Genomic DNA, 16,998 nt, shown 5'->3' with positions numbered 1-16,998 from the left:
GAGATTCAAATGAAGGAAAGTGGCATAGGAATTTAGGAAGACTTAGTCATTTATTACACTTACACAAGATCTAACACATTGGGTCTTGTCTCCAGCTATGCCTTTTCCACAAAAGAAATTACTTAATGCAAGTTCCTTGTGGAATTTGATCTCTCATGCCCAGACTTGTTCTCTTTACCCTTGTAGTGTCATAAGTTTTGGATATAGTTGCATACCATTTTCCTCTCCCTCTCTTCTGAAAAGTGCTCAGTAAGTTAAATATACATGAAATCAAAGGCACACTTTCAGCATCATCTCTAAAGAAAATCCTCCAAATGCCTCCCCCAAGAAAAACATCACACCCTTGCTTAGGATTATTTGTTTATTTATTTCAGTTAAAACAAACATACAATGTTTCATTGAAACTGTGCTGCTGGCCACCAGTCTAGCCAGCAGTGGTAGCTAGGCTGCTGGCCTCTCCCAGGAGGGTGGGTATTTACATATGTACACGGATGTACCGCGGGAGGGACGCGCGCTGGATCGCAGAGGTGGCTAACTGCTGCATTCAGGGAATCCTAACATCCATGGTGAATTTCAGAGAGAGAAAGTACACATGAACCTCAACAATGCTTTCTATGGACCCAAGTGATTCCGGTGTTTATTGCAACATATACATTTGTAATAAATACAGTCTTAGTGTTTTCTTACACACCTTAGGCATAACACACTCCTTTCATCTCTGTAAGCATTACACTGTTGAAAAAGGCTCTTTCCTTTGACAGCTGTTACACAGATGTACAATATGGACAACTCCTTGAAATGCTGTAACAATCAGTAATGAGAGAGGAATATATACATAAATTCTGGACTCCAAACCTACATTATATACATTATACTTACAGTATATACACACATACAATTTATGTACATAGACTATCATAAATATTGAAAAATAGTTTTAGTTTTAATGGATTAATGCTTTATAAATAACATGTTACATTTATGACTGAAATATCATGGAAGACAGTAATGTCTAACTGAGGTGACAGAACAGTGGTTTAATACTGAAGCTGCTCTTTTAGGTGGTTTGCAATGTAGGTAACTTTAAACAGACAGGTTTGGAAAAAATAATAATTAAAAAAAAAAATCACATGTTGGAAATCGACCCAGCCAAGTGGAACTCAACTGTTGCAGGTGAAGAGTCAGTCATCAAATTATATAACACATAATGTATAATCTGGAAATTGCTACATTCAGAGAATTAGTGACATGTACAATACACTATGAGGTGTCATCGCAATAATCTTCTTCCCTTCTGGTTGCCAAGAAGGACTTGGTAGTCACTTCTTACTAACAACTCCTTCCTCTTCTATGCTCTGAGAAAGGAGGATATTTCTCACTTTCTTTCCTCTTTTTAAAGGGAAGAATTTCATCCCTTATGTGCTACAAATTGCTCAAAGGTAGACAACATTTTAATCCTCTTCCACCTTTACACATTTGTGGAGGAAGAAGAAAAGCTGCCAAAGTACTGAGGAGGCACGTGCTCAGCACTTCTGTGGAGATCAGGTAACATGGGATAGTTAGCCATGGATGTACAGTACCTGAGGCAGAGAAGTACCTACAGAGCATTAGTCAGTGCTGACTCCAGGATCATTAATTGCCAGTTGAGTACCACTGAATTAATTATACAAATAACACATGAGGAATATAACTTGTCATTACAGTTTTACAATATAGTCTTAGTGACCAGTACTTACAGTCATGCAGAAGTATCAATACAAAATACCTGCAGTTGTTTTTCCATAGATTTTAAATGGCTGGGCAGAGCTTGACATTATCTGCCAAATGGTGACTATTGTTTAGATTTATTTCTGTTTAATTCTACAAGAGCAAAAAAGTCTCAGGCACTGTTTAATCAATGGATTACAGGCCTTTACTTGGTCTCCCTGACACGATGACTGAGTGGGACTTCATAAATGAGATTTTTAAAGCATCGTGTCAGATGAAGACAGTTGACCACATTGCCATGACTATTTCATTAATAATCTCTATCTAGGCTTTTGTACCCAATATTGCTGTTTGAGAACCTCTTATAAGCCAAGTACACTGTTATACAAATGCTACCTCTCTTCAACCTGGGACAAGAATGAAAGAGCAAACATGCACTAGAAACAAAACAGCTCATCACAACCATACAGCACCTGCTTCATCAGATAGGGCTCACTAGAAACATGTCTATTTCTGAAGCAAACAAGTATGAGATGACTATCCAGTCTATGAGGTTATCTTTAATACTACTACACAGTATAAATTGGAAGAGGAATCCCAGTTGTGTATGTGAAGAGAGTTTGTACCAAGCATGAAATATTGGTGGTTATTTTGTGAATTTGACTCAGAATAATCAAGTAATTCAAAATCCAATAATGGATGAGGAATTTGAGAAATACTGTACAGTTTTTAAATATTATACAACTAGAAGACTACATTAGGACTTTTTTGTTTTCCTACAGAGTGTTTCAAGATAGGTTGGATAGAAAAAAATCCCAACAAACATTGTTACAACTGACAATGGACCTTAATAATAAAAGGAACTTGAGGAGGAAATTTTGTATTAATGGCATCATATGCTCCAGTGCCATTCAGTTTCTACCTATAACAGGAAAAGAAAACCCAAAAAGCAAAAACCCCAGACCCTGTTTTACTCAATTGCACTACTGAGTACCTCAAGAAGGGAAATGTTAATGCCATCTTTTCAATTTTAGATTACCTACGCTTTTCTCAAATGTACCCTTTTATAAAGGGTGGGTTTTTTTGAAGTTTGAAAATTTGCATTTCCACACCATTTTTGGTAACTCTAGTAACTTATGTAAGTCTGAAATGATTTTCAGGATTATTTTCTCTAAGGGAGCTTCAAGGGAAGCATTTAGTATCCGAAAACTTTGACCTGAATTGGCTTATTTTCTGTTTTGGTCATTAGAAGCATTTTAAAAATAAAATTTCTTCTAACTATGCCTCTACAGAATCATAAAGTATGTTGAGGGAAAGGACCCATCAGAATCACCATGTCCATTTCCTGGCTCTTCACAGGACACCCCAAGAATCACACCATGTGCCTGAGAGTTGTCCAAACACTTCTTGCATTCTGTCAGGCTGGTGCTGTGACCACTTTCCTGGGGAACCTGTTCCAGTGCCCAACCACCCTCTGGGTAAAAAAACCTTTTCCTGATATCCAACCTAAACTTCCCTGACTCAGCTTCATAACCTTTTCTTGGGTCCTGTCACTGGTGACATGAGTTAAGAGATCAAGAAAGTCAAACTAAGTTTAATTTAGGACACTAATTAAATATTTTTCCAAGCTCTTCTATGTTATTTTCTCATTCTTTTTAGAAAAATGTTTCTTAAAGTCAAAATAGTGCTTTTGAGGTCCATAAGAATTTTTGGTACAAAAAATAATAATGTTTCTCTCTTTCTCTTGCTCTCTCATTGGTTATTTAAACACTTTGCTGTAAATTAAAGAGTTCTTTCTCACATCAAATGGTTCCATTAGGCACATTCAAGTAAAATAACAAAATATCCAAGTAACAATGACGAAAGCCAAACATGGCTTGATAAAAGTCTACAGAGAGTTCTGTCCATTCTCTGGAATGGAATAAAGTTGTCACTTCCTTCAGCCAGACACTCACGTGGTTTGATGTCAATATCCACTTCCATCATGCAGAATAGTTTCTTAAAGACACAGTTCAGATATTCTACAATCAGAAGAACCATCGACAAAGAATCTGCCTTTTAAAGGAAGCTGAATAGCTCGTTTTCATTCCCAGTAGGTATCTGAGTGAACACTGGCATTTGAAGTGGTGTATTACAGAGATTAAATCAGGGCAGTTAATGGCCATCAGATTTAACATTCTGGATCCAGTCTAGAATAATCAGTGTCATACACCCAGTCATCACAAGTATACCACTTAGAAAGAAGAACGAAGCCTGAAAAAGAAAACAGAAAAGAAGTATTTCAGATTCTGCTATGACACTGTTGGTAAAACACAACATTCACCTATAAATTAATGCCCATGAACTAGCACAAATGCCATTGCTCACAGAGCACAAAATAAAAGAGACAAGAGATCAAGTCAATGACAAGGAGCTAAGTGTCTTTCTTATATTTGGGGTCCTTTCTCAAATCAGAAAGTACATTTATTTTCAGTAGAGCAGACCTCACCCTCAGCTAAGGGAAGTGAATGTAGCTGCTGATAACCAGTCAGGCTATGCCACTGTGCTAACTTGACTGTCTCAGTATATCTGACTGCATTATGAGGCACTATGTCTACGATTAGTAAGAGCACCAAGAACAATCAAGATAACCCAAACAACTGGCAGATATGAGCTTTTATGCAGAAAACTATGTAAATAAGTCTTAAAAGAATATTTGAAGAATGTTAAGGTTCTTTAAATACAGTTCTTAGGGTATTCTGTTGAAATCTGTCTCTTAGCAGCAACAGAATGACCCAGCTACTGCTGAGATTTGGGGCCACTGAGAGAAGTCACTGAAGTGAACTGAGTCTTGTGATGGCCAGTTCCTTGGTTTTGAGTTCCTGCAGCTCCTTACGACTACACAAGATAACATTAAATGCTAATTCACTGACTACCTTCAACAGGAGTTCAAAATTCATAAATCATGAAGATATTAAATTTTTTTGTTTTGAATTAGTAAGCAAATTCTTAGTTACATAGTTGTCTATAGTAGTTACATATTTGTCTATACATACCCCAATCTTTTGCACTGACTTCATTGGTTCCTTCTTCACTAATTTGATATAGAAGGCAGAAGGAAGTATAAAGATCAGCATGGCAGCCGCAGAAGCACCTGTAGAGAAAAAGCATGGAAATAAATACTCATAAACAGGTAAATATACTCTAATTAGACTGGAACTGCTTTTTCTGAAATGCAAAAGACTGCTTGATCTGATAAGAAAATGCTTACCAATGAATCCAAAGATGTCTCGAATAGTAGGGACAAAGATAACAAGCAGGTTGGTAAATGCCAGGAGAGAAATGGTAATGGAACAGTGACGCCACCAGCTGAACTCCTTCCCTGCCCACAGCAGCTGGGTAATGGAACTGCGGATCTTTGGAAGACAGGGGGAAAAAAAAGAGACAGTTTAGTCTTCATTTTGGAAGACAGTGATTTGGCACCTGAATTAGACCTCCCTTCTGAAAGTATTTTAACATAACTTTCCTGAATGCTTCAGATTTTAATAGAGGGTGAAAGACAAAAGTAATATGGAGAAAAAAAAAAAAAAAACAAGGAAAAGTATCTGGTTTGAACAAAAATTCCAGGAAATTTTGTGCCATCTAGGGACGCTGCTCAACAATATACACATAAATGGCCAGATTGCCACCACAAGGTATGTACAAAAACATGCTGGCTTCTGTAAACTGATTATACAACAGTGTAAGCTTTTTTACAGAGGGGCAATCTGTTTCATTTCTCCAATATAATCATAGCAGGAAAACTGTATAACTGAATATATTTGTATTACTGTTTAGTAAATGTTACATATTTATTGAATTAACAGTATAGCTAAAATTTATCAAGTTTAGCAGAATAAATTTCCTTTTTCAGTTAAGAGAAAAACTCTTCAGTTTTTCAATTAATAAACAGGAGTTGCCAAATCACTAAATGACTGAAGCAGTATAGTTGTTTAAAAAATAATTACTTACAGGGAAAATAACTACAGGTACAGTGAGGGTGACAGCCATAAGTACAGCAAGACGCACAATAAGAAGGAGAACATCAGCACCCAGATAAGCAGAGTAGGTGTGAAGCAGCTCTGGTTCAACTTTTCCTATAAAGAAAACAGTGTTTTAGTTAGATTTTGTTGACATACTTCTTAAACATGTGTTTCTGCTCCAGATTCCACGCAAATTTTACAGTTACATAATCCATATGAACTGAAAGCCTCAAGAGCTCCTCTAAGAATGTATCCATTTTACACAGGAATGACTTGGAGGCACAGAATCTGGCTTAATCCAATTTTAATCCTATGTCTTGGGCCTAATTCTATTACTGATCTCCTTTAGGGTGTGCACTTACAGAAGTACTAAAAAAAAAGCCCAAGTAACAGTGTATATTTAGAATGCATAGTAAATGCTTGCTTGTTCTATTTTTAAAATAACACTCTGATTTTGCAGAACATAAGTCATTCAAAGAAAGCAGAGAGACAATATTTACCATAAAATGTCAAGTATCCAAAGAGAGCAGCCAACAGATACATGAGGAACATGGCAAAAAAAGATACATAGGACACATTCATCATTCTTTTACGGCTTCGGCTGTAAGAAAAAGTAACATTGTTAGTGGTGAGAACATACTCTGTTTCATACTCTATTTGTTTGTTCAGTGAAATTACAAATCTATATCTAACACTTACCCTTTCAGTTCTTCATAAATAGGAAGAATTGCAGGATGACAGACAAAGGAAAATGTTAGGATTGGGACAGCATAAACAGTCTGAAAAAAAAAAAAAAGTTTCTTAAGTATCTCAACAGACATTAGAAATTTACTTTACAAAATCATCAGGAGATTCTTCAGTTTTTGCCTTATTTGGTAATAAAGACCAGCTATTCTTTACAATGGAAACTACAGAAAAAGTTTAAACAAGTTCATATTTTCTTAAACCCAGATCAAGAGGTACCAAATAGTCTCAAATTTCACTGAATTCCATGGTGAGGTGAATGTATTTGCATTCAAAATTATTTTCAGCAACTCACAGGCTTAAAAGTGATTAGATCTTGAACTTGCTATTGTGGATTACACATGGAGATTCATCACTGTAATTGGGAGCATTCATGAGTCAAGAATTTGTGACTGGGAACAAGTCAAACATCCTATTTGCACACTTCTACAATTTTCTTCATTTTGTCCTGCAATCTACTTATTAAAATGCTTCATTAACTTTTTAGAGAAAGCTTGAGAAATGCGGTGCTAAAGAGTGAGAGATGTGTTTTTTGCCACTTGAACAGGCACTTCAAGCTCCTCTAATTTCTGTGTATTGGGCATGTGGAAAAACCCAGTCTCCATGAGGTAAACGGTGTCCAAGTCTACTGGAACAGAAAGTCTTAACACATCCCGATTTTAAAACTGGGCAACTGCTTGAAAGAAAAATTATCTTATTTATCTACTGCATACTTGTTCTCAGTTATTCTCCACAGAGTATCTGATTTTTTTGGTCAGTTACCTGTGAATTGAAGATGAAATATTTTGGCTTGCACATATCCTCACTTGTTATATTTTCAGCTACCAAAGGTGCCACTGTTGCATTAAGTAATGTCACATTCATGATGACACTGTCCGCAGGACAAGGAATCTGAAACATCTTCCAAATGACCTAGAAATAAAGCCACGTATTTATTACTTTGACTAATGCAAGATGTGAAAATTTTTAGAAACTGCTTAATTTCGCTTTGAAATGCAGTTTTACAAGCACTGTAAAGTTTACAACAAGTTTACAAGATTATACTTACAACAATCAGAAAGAAGACCATGCAAAGCAAGGAAAATCCACTGGTATAGCCCAAATACCCTGTGATCAAGAAAGACAAAAAAAATCTAAGATATAATTAACAGAAACATCATTCAAGTCAAAACAGAATGGCAAAATATATTCTGTCAAGTGATCTCTTTAGATTGTCATTTCCTTAGCATTACACAGAACAAATTAATTATTCATTGAGTTTCTGCTAATCCCAACCCAGATCTGAAGGTTCTGAAAGACATATTAGGGTCTGCACATACAGTGAGTCTGTAATGTTAAACTTTTTAACTTACAAGAAAAGGAAACAAACTAAAAAATCTCACAGAAGCAACCATATGAATTGTTTATTGTATACTAAGAATGATATAGTATTAATTTTAACAGCACACACAATCGGGTAACTTAGCCTTTTTCCTTCTGTTTTTACTGATTTACTTCTAGAAAATAGTAATTTGAGAGAGTAATTCACATTGAGACTCTCAGTTACTGAAGTTCCACTACAGGATTCTCTGAATAAACAGCCTGTTATCTGAATTATTCACATATATCACTGAATTACAGCTATTTCAGATAAAGCATCTGGCATGAACATTCTGTTACTCCTCAGGATGTAAAATGAGAAGATGCTGCCCAGAGTTAGCAGCCCTACTCTTTGAAGGCTGTTACAGGATAGCTGGTAACAATATTGTACTATTTCACCATTGACCAAAATAGGTCAAGTTTTGTGATAAGAACAGAAATAATCCTATCTGCTGTCTTTTCATCTTCCACAAACACATCTATAATTTAGTATACTTGTCTTGGTTTTTTTTTTCCTTTCTTCAAGGAGATTGACAGCAATTACCTAAATGCTAATTAGTCCCAAGTCACAAGTTTGGAGACAGCTATTAATTCACACAGCATTTCAAGACTCAAACATTGCATCAACACATTTCACCACAGTTCTTCCAATGGGTTTTTATTTTAAATGCTCTCTACTACTTACCTAGATTTTTCAGCAGGGACAGGGGAAGAATGAGAATGACAGACACCAGCAGCACTAAATAGTCACCATTGAGATACCATTCTCTGTAGAAAAGAAGGTAATATTTGTAAGTAATCAAGTATTTAAAAAATGCATTTGCAGTTTAGTCTTATGTCTTATTTTCTACAACATATGGCTCCTTAAAAAATGCACTACCTGATGTCACAAATGACAGCATTTAATTTCCTATATGGACCTAACACCCTACAATAGCTTCTTATCTCACCCCAAACCTGCATTGTGCCTTTCCTTTAGTGTCCTTTTATAAAAATAATAACATCTGGAAGTCAGAAGACAGAAAAGTAAATGATTGGTTAGAAAAAAGTCAAGTGGGATCAATCACAGAAAAAATGTAATTTTCTTAAGTGCTGGTTCCCAATTCTCCAGATGCGTTAGAATACTGCAGGGCCCCAGCAGGGTTTCCATTTTTAATATAAATAAAATTCTATTGGGTGCCCTGTGGGAATTAAAGAAAAACAGGTGAGGGCTGAAGGTAAGGCAATAGCTCAAGCCCACTGGCTGAGAAAACTCCAACAAGCACTGGGAGTCTCTTGGAGGCACATTTCGTCCCTTTCAGTAGGGAAAACATGGTAAGAACTTCAGGGGCTTTTTCCTTCAGAACATTTCTGCCATTTTTTCTGTAAGAAGCAGAAAAATGTTTTTCACAAAACACTTTTGAGCATTAGAAGATTAACATCTTTTTTGAAACACATAAAACCGAAGTCCTACAGGACCATCTTATATGCTTTAAGCAATTAAAGTAACACTAAGTTACACATTTATTCCCAAGTATTAATACTTTACATCCTATTATGATATAATTTAACAGTATTTATTTTAAAATGTACTGTATGCTATTTAGGTAAAAAATTTAATTTGACATTTGTATATGCAAACAAGTTGCTGAATTATAGCCTTTTATATGGTAATGGAAATATGGAATAATTAACAGACTTGCTCTGGATTTACATAATAAATGCAAAAATGATGTAGCCATCTCTTTCCTCAGATGGTTACCTGGGATAGATGTAAAAAAGGAGTATTATTTTAAAAACTTCAGATGTATAGGACATTGACACCATACACCTTTTGTTGTCTATTTTTAAAACATAGTAGACTTTTGGCAAATTTAAAAGAAATCACAACAAAGAAATTTCTTGCAGTTGATACAATCACAAGAACATGCACTGCTATTGTGCATACCATAGAGAGGCCATCAGGACTTTCAGATCAAGGACTTCAAAGTTTTTCCGTCCTGAAGAGTAAAGAATGGGATTGTGCAGTTTTAAAATATAGCCAAGTACTTTAGAAGTTGCTAAACAAATTTTAATAATGGAGCTAGTATTTACAATATTGTCTCAGAAGTCCAGAAGTTTTTTTACAGTAAACATTATTTTGGGACACTCAAACAGGTAAGTGCTTACATTTCGGGCCCCAGGCTGCCAGAGTGGAATCCATGCCAATGGTAGCCACCCAGACTCCCCTAAGCAATGCATGGAGAGAGTCAGTTAAATGGGGTTCACGATTGCCAGAGCACTGAGAAAATATTTACTTTAAATCAGTGTACCTAGTGCCAGCCAACAAGAAAGCATTTAAGACAGAGATGTCAATTTCTTAATTTTCTCTGCCAGATTTGCAGAGCAGCAGCTGTATCCAGAGAGATTCACAGACTTTAACTTTCCCTCTTGAATTGCAACCAGTTTTGAATTCTTTACTGAAGATGGGACAGTTAAAAAATATTTGCCTCCGAGCCCCCTTCTAAATACTGGCTACTTCAGGGGCTCTATTAAGAATCGAAAAATATGGACTTGAATTCAGCCAAAGGAGATAAATTAAACTTCCCAGCAAAGAATTTGTAAACATAACACTACTAAGTAAATAGGGTAGGTGCAGTATTTGAGTACATTTAAAAAAATTAAAAGAAAGGAAAAAAAATATGGCTAGCAATGTTATTATGACAGTATTTATCAGCAAGCTGAATGAACACCACCAAATGGCTTGAACCCCTTGGGGAACACGGCAGAAAAATGCCTACCTTCTGAACTCAGGCTTAGGTGTAAGTTGGAGTCTTGAGCTGCTCAGCCCTCTCAAGACTGGGACACTTCAGGACAAGGCACAGAAGTACAACTCTGAAGAGTGAGATTTATAGCACTTAACTCTATCCATCTGAACTCAGGCATCTTGTTTTTACACACCCTCTCAATACAGAGTGATATGATCACCTGTTCTTTGGAGACACACAAAATGTGTCTAAGGTGCGCCAAACTGATCACTACAGAGGATCACCCTTCTCCCCTGATTGTACTAGGACCATTGTAATGGTGAACTCAAAATAGGGTTAGATAAAATGAATCCTCTTTTTAAAGCCAAGCAGGAAAGCCACTCTGGAGTCAAGGTGTCTCCAGGGCTAGATGGCAAGGCATCTACCACTCTAGTCGTAGGTATATAAACTCTGGTTTAGGTCAATATTTAGTCTCTGAATCTTTTTGAGAACTGTTCCCTAAGACATTCCTTCCATAACTGCACCTTAGTCTTACATTTAATCACTTGCCACAGTATTGATACTGGAAAACTAAATTAATCAGACCAAACAATTTTGAATGCATTAAGAAAATAAATTAAAAAAACCCAACAAAACAACAACAAAAAAAAAAACCAACCACAATCACATTTATCTTTCCTCATCAAGTGTATGTACTGACTGGTACATACATTAACACTTACCTGATGTTCTTTACAGAACAGCTTTCTGCAATATGATGCAATACCTGTATTTTTCTACCCTTTCCCCAGGTCAGGCTGGATCTAAATGAAGTGAAGCACTCAGGGGAAGGGAAAACTTACTGTATCTGTCTGAATAAGAAGCTACCCTATGGTGTACCGAACGTGGTCTTCATATAAAAGTATATACAGTCTCCGTATTTGTTTCTCCTAATAGTTTCTCTGATGAGGAGTTCTAACACCTACCCTGTGGTCTCTTCGATGTTCATAAATGTCTTGATGACCAATGGTAACTCATATTTCACTATGAAGAGGTAGCTTGACATAGCTGTAGGTGAATAACATCATAGATCATTACAAATATAGAATATGCCACATGATGCAAGAATCACATAACATGTTTCATAACTTCACTTGAACACAAGTAGTTAGTGAACACATGTTGTGTGACAAATAAGTCTCCAAGAATAAGCAGGAAACAATCACTATTGACAGTACAGACATTTTAAGATCTTGTCCTCACCTCCAATGTTCTGCATTGTAATTGATCCAGAAGCAGCAAGTTTTCCAGCCATACCAAAAGCCTTCATTCCCAACTGTTCATATAATAAAGATCCTAAAAGAAAGTACGATATCCCATTGGAGGGGTGTATTTCAAGAAAATACCATAAGAAACAAATACTATGTATTTGCCTACCTCCTTCATTGGCAGTCTTCAAAAGAAGATGCACTGAATACAACGAAAATATTGAGACAAACAGCAGGAGAATCCTGGGGAGAGAAAAACACACAAATCTGTAATAACCATAAACATATTAAATAAAAATGTATCAAATATAAACATTATCCATATTAGGATATTATATGGGGAAGGATTCTAAGGTCAGCCAAAAGTGTTCTGAAAACCCAATTAATGCTGTGTATAGAAAGGATTTTATACTAAATTGCATTTCAGAAGCATATAAAGAAATTCTACTGTGGCTTGAACAACGATTCTATTCAGTCTAAAGTAGCATAACCACCACCAAGAGTCAGGCTATTGTACTTGGCTATATTTGGTAATAAATAACTTAGCAAAGTATCAATGGGAATGCGTGCAGGTGGAGGGGAAGGTTTGCATCCTTGTAAGAAACTGTATTTTTCCCGTCTTCCTGCCCCTGTTCAACACTGAGGCTAACTAACTACAGCTGAAGTGAAGATTATCTCTTGGTCTTAAAAAAGATCAGCTTTTCAGCTTAAACTTGTGTTATGTTCTTCTTTTACGTAAGGATGAAACTGCAAAAGCCTTAAAGAATTGACTGAAAATTCAGACTCATTGACAGCTGTGTTTTCAAATGAAAATACACATCTATTGCCATTTAAAAAAATTCTTTCCTCAAAAATTAACTCTTCAGATGTGCTTACATGGGAATCGCTAGTGGCTTGTTTATCTTCCCCACAGCTTTTACAGGCAATGCATATTATTTCCAGAAGCACATTTGCATCACCTAAAATTCGGGTCTCTCAACAACAAATCTCTCCCACAACAAATGCACTTCCTGGAGTGGCACGCTAGGGGGGACTTCTCGGCTGCTGGAGAACACAGTGGAAAATTACAAGGCATTAAATAAAAAACCCCAGTCTTTCTTATACCAATACAAGCATTTTGCTTAATAGGAAACCTGAGAATCAGCATATCAAAAATGGCTTAAAAAGGGCAAACTTTGCTTCCCAGAATACATTTCCTTTTGTGTCATTTTTAATGTTGGTAAAGTTAGTAAATGCAGCACAAAGAACTGGAAACAAAAAGATCTGAGAAGCTTCACAGATCTGCGTAGGAAACTTACGTTACTGCGCCAATTCACTAACACATGCACACAAATAAACCTCTCTATTTCTGACAGGTAGAGATTAACTAGGATTTGACTCAGCCATCGTGTAGAAACAGCTCAGCTGAGATGTGCCAGGGTTACACTACTTTAAAACAGCACAGACCCAACCCTGGGCCTCTCAGTCCTAACATGGAATCGCTGCCTACAGTGCAGACAAGATCAGTCAGCAAACTCATCTTCAAGCTCTCTGTTTCTGGCTTCCAGACCATTCTATTCATTTATTTAGTGCTGACACAAGTGACAAGTCACAGCACTTACACAAGTGCCTCCACAGTCTTCGAGGAACTTACTGCCCTAATCAACTGCATCTGGATCTGATTCTGTAACCTAGTTATTAAGGGCTGCCTTAATGCCCTCACTGTCATCATAAATCCTCAGTATCATCTGTGATTAACTGCTTTCCTGCCTCAGAACTGTACGATCTACAAGTTTTGAAAGGTAACAAGCTAGTTTGTCTTTGAAACAGCACTAATGCACACAAGATCTGAATGCAGCATCTGGAAATAAAAAGCAACTAAATTGCCTCAGCATCCAATTGGTAAATTCACAGTTTTAAACAATTTTTTCCTCAGAAAAGAGGACCCTCAAAGTCTGTTCAAATAGCTAACCTTAAATGCTCTTTTTTCCTCTCCTCAGAGACATTCTAATGTGCATTATATTGATTAGCTTTCATGTGCTGCAGAACATCTTTAGAGCATGAATAATTATTCTAGACTCACGCTAAGTCATTAGTTCAGTTTAGCATCACCTAAGCAAGTGAAAATCTTAGTAAAAGATTAACAAATCACCATGTGTTCAAAATCCTTTAATCCGAAATTCACACATAGGTAGTTTCCTCAGGAAACTTGAGCACCACCCCATACACTGTGAAACATCTGGAAGTAAATCTGACCTACTTTCTGGAAATCTGGCAGCAGAGTCAGGGAAATTTTGAACTAAACATTGCTCTTCACATGTTCTTGAACATTCAGCACATTGATCTATTTCCAGGATAAAAACACAAAGCTCCTTTAAACATACCCATGGATACTCATTTGCAGTCAAGTCACTGATAATACATGTTGTGTGAGCTGAACTGCCTCCAATACATGAAAAATGTACTTCCCAAGACATTTAAAAGCACATAACTGGATCCTCATGTCATTTCCAATTACATTTCTGTAGTTCTGCCCTACACCTCAAAGCTTTCGCCAGTGTAGACAGGCCAATAAAGACAGGCTGGTTATTCCACACCCCTCCCTTGCAGGCAGACAGAAATTTTTATAGGTGTAACTGAAACCATGCCCCTGAAGAGAGTGAGAGCACAGCAATAAAACAGACTTCTTTATTGGTTAAGTACATTGTAACTCTGTAGGCACAGTGATGTCAGCTGAGGAAAGTGAGACCACATCCCTGATTGGAACTTGGATAATAAAAGTTTCAGGGGAAGTCTATCAGTTATTAACGGAGAAACTACAGCTAAGTCAAGTAAAATTCACTGTAAAATGTTTTTGAGGGTTGCAGAACTTGCAATGAATCGGTTTAATTTTTGCAGGTTCTTCTGAATATATCACAATCCTTAAATTCAAAACAAGCCTAAAGTGCAATTCTGCACCTATGAAAATTACTGGATGTTTTCTATGGGGTCATATTCTTACACCATGTATTTTTCCATTGAATATGAATTACACACCAGAAAGATGGGGGGATTTTGATGAATCAAAAGATACTTACACAAAAAGAGCAATTCCAGTGTTAGCCATGGCAAAAGAAAGACCAAGGATGCCACTACCCACAATAGCATTGCTCAGATTAAATACTGACATTCCAAAGGAAGTAGTACCCGGATGCTGAGGAAAGATGGATAGGTAATAGTTAATAGAGTTATTAGTCATCTCAGAATTAAACATAAAATTGGCAGTACATTTTTGTTTGTTTGTTTGTTTATTTGGAACGTCATTGCCGGGTACTTACATACTGAGTTTCGTATTTCTTTTTTCCAAGATTGGAATCGAGCAAGAAATTTTGGTTTTCCGGATCAATATCTGCATAGTGGCTGCAAAACAACGTCACATCATTAGTGACTCTTACGGGAACCTTACACATTCACTTCCCGATCGGCATTTCCGATCCATTTCGAAGGGAAAAGGAAAAACCGACGGAATGACCCCGAGAGAACCACCCCACCTGCGACGGTGTAAGGGCGCGGAGCGTTGCGCCCGTCCCCGGCCGCAGCGCTTCCCGTGTTTCCGTACGGATTTGCCGACAGACGCTCGGCACCGCCGGGTCCCCGGCCGGCGCCGCCCGCCGCGGGAGCTCCCTCACCTCTTCATGGCAGCCGGCTTGGTGGGGTAGGGGTAGCTGAAGTCGTTGCTGTTGGAGCTGTAGCTGCTGCTGTCCTCGTCGGGCGAGATGTTGAACTTGCCCATCTCGGCGCTGCTCATGCTGGCGGGCGGGGGTCGGGGCTCGGCCGCTCTTTTGTCCTTGCCGGCGGGACGCGCCGCGCCTGCCTGGGGGCGGGAGGCGACGTCAGTGCCGCAGCGGGCGCGAGCCCGTCACGTGGCCCCGCGGCCCCCGCCCGCCGCCGCCGCCGAATGGAAAAGTACCAGGCGCGCGGGGCGGGGGGCGCGCGGACAAAGGTGAGCCCCGCGCGGGGCGGGGGCGCGCGGCCCGCACCGGCACCAGCACCGACACCAGCACCGGCATCGCCCGCACCGACAGCGACAGCGGCACCGCACCGAGACAGCGGCACCGCCACGCCGCACTCCCACCCCCTCCCCCCCCTCCGCCTCCCCGCCCCGATAGCGGAGAGCAGACTGATGCAACACCGATGCGCGATTGTCACATCGGCTGCCGGAGCCTCCCGCCCCGCGGCTCTCCCTCCCTGTGTTTACCTCCCGCCCCCCCGCCGGCGACACCGCGCGACCCGGCGTTTCCAACGGGAAAACGCAAACCGGTCGCGGCACCGCGTCGCGCCGCAGTCGCTCTGCGGGTTTGCCGCCTTTCCGGGATGCGGTGGCGGCGCATCCCTACGCGCGTCTCGGCGGAGCCCGGCAGGGTCTTGGCGACAAGCCGGGGCGCTGCCACCGCACAAAGGCGCGAAGGACGAGCCGCGCTCCGTCCGAAAAGTCACCCCGTTCTTCCTGGCGGCCCGGTAATAGCCAGCCCCTGCCATACCTTCTACGCACGAGCTTGAAAGCGAGGGTTTCTCCCGAAGCCTCGGAATAACGAGATTCTCCTGTCTGCGCTGCTACTTCTCGCAAGGGAAAAAAGAGCCCTTAACTATGAAATGTCAGCGAAAACAAACCCCTAGATAAATAAAGGTAGAAAAAAAATCGCGTAAAAAAGTCAGAGGTATCAAAAGGAAAGAAAATCTCGCGTCTGTATCGCTCCGGCGTCCCTCCCGCTCTGACGGCCCCCTCGGGGCGCCGCGGCTCTTCAGGCAGGAATGTGGGCGTGTCACGGCAGGGGCGCGGCGCCCGCCCGCCCGCCCGCCCGCTGCCGCGCCGCCCCCCGCCCTGCCCGACTGACCCCCTGCCGCCGCCCGGGCCGGGGCTGGGGGCACAGCGGGCAGGGGCGTCCGAGGGCTGGGAGCCGGGCACCGGCGGGGGTTGGGAGCGCGGCCGCTGGCACATGAGCCGAGCAGCTCTCCAGTGTTTACATTGGGGCACTGGTTTAGACGGGACGCTGCGGTGCTTGTCAGACGCGCTCTCTCTGAGAGGCGCTTCCACCGGCCCAGTGCAGCATCCGCAGCGTGACTGCAGCACCAGGTGGCCACCGGTTCACCCGGTGGCCACCGGTTCACCCGGGATCTGCCTCCCTCTTCCACCCCGCGGCTGCCCCCGGCGCGGGCCGAGGTGCCGCGGACCCACCATAGCTGCCCGGTGCAGTC

At 40.0% G+C, this 16,998-nt stretch overlaps 1 protein-coding gene across 4 annotated transcripts; it reads right to left on the bottom strand.

Annotated features, from left to right (window-relative positions):
* Positions 1-347: 347 nt before the first annotated feature.
* On the bottom strand, positions 348-16,516 carry SLC38A2 (solute carrier family 38 member 2). Of its 4 annotated transcripts, none has more exons than XM_058805524.1 (16): positions 16,284-16,516; positions 15,432-15,616; positions 15,081-15,162; positions 14,841-14,956; positions 11,954-12,027; positions 11,780-11,872; positions 11,503-11,584; positions 8,497-8,579; positions 7,501-7,559; positions 7,215-7,364; positions 6,408-6,487; positions 6,209-6,309; positions 5,698-5,822; positions 4,958-5,102; positions 4,743-4,840; positions 348-3,960 (listed from the first exon to the last, which is right to left on the bottom strand). In XM_058805524.1, exons 2-16 carry the CDS (start codon positions 15,548-15,550, stop codon positions 3,862-3,864), a joined length of 1,506 nt encoding a protein of 501 aa, XP_058661507.1. In that variant the 5' UTR covers positions 15,551-15,616; positions 16,284-16,516; the 3' UTR covers positions 348-3,861. The 4 variants fall into 4 exon arrangements, with proteins under 4 accessions (XP_058661507.1, XP_058661508.1, XP_058661504.1 ...); XM_058805525.1 differs by having other exon boundaries at positions 15,294-15,616; positions 16,284-16,358; XM_058805521.1 differs by having other exon boundaries at positions 4,743-5,102.
* Positions 16,517-16,998: the final 482 nt, after the last annotated feature.

Source organism: Ammospiza caudacuta, chromosome 5 (assembly GCF_027887145.1).
Source record: "Ammospiza caudacuta isolate bAmmCau1 chromosome 5, bAmmCau1.pri, whole genome shotgun sequence".
In the NCBI taxonomy this organism is placed as follows: domain Eukaryota; kingdom Metazoa; phylum Chordata; class Aves; order Passeriformes; family Passerellidae; genus Ammospiza; species Ammospiza caudacuta.
This window is presented reverse-complemented; position numbering and strand designations above follow the sequence as displayed.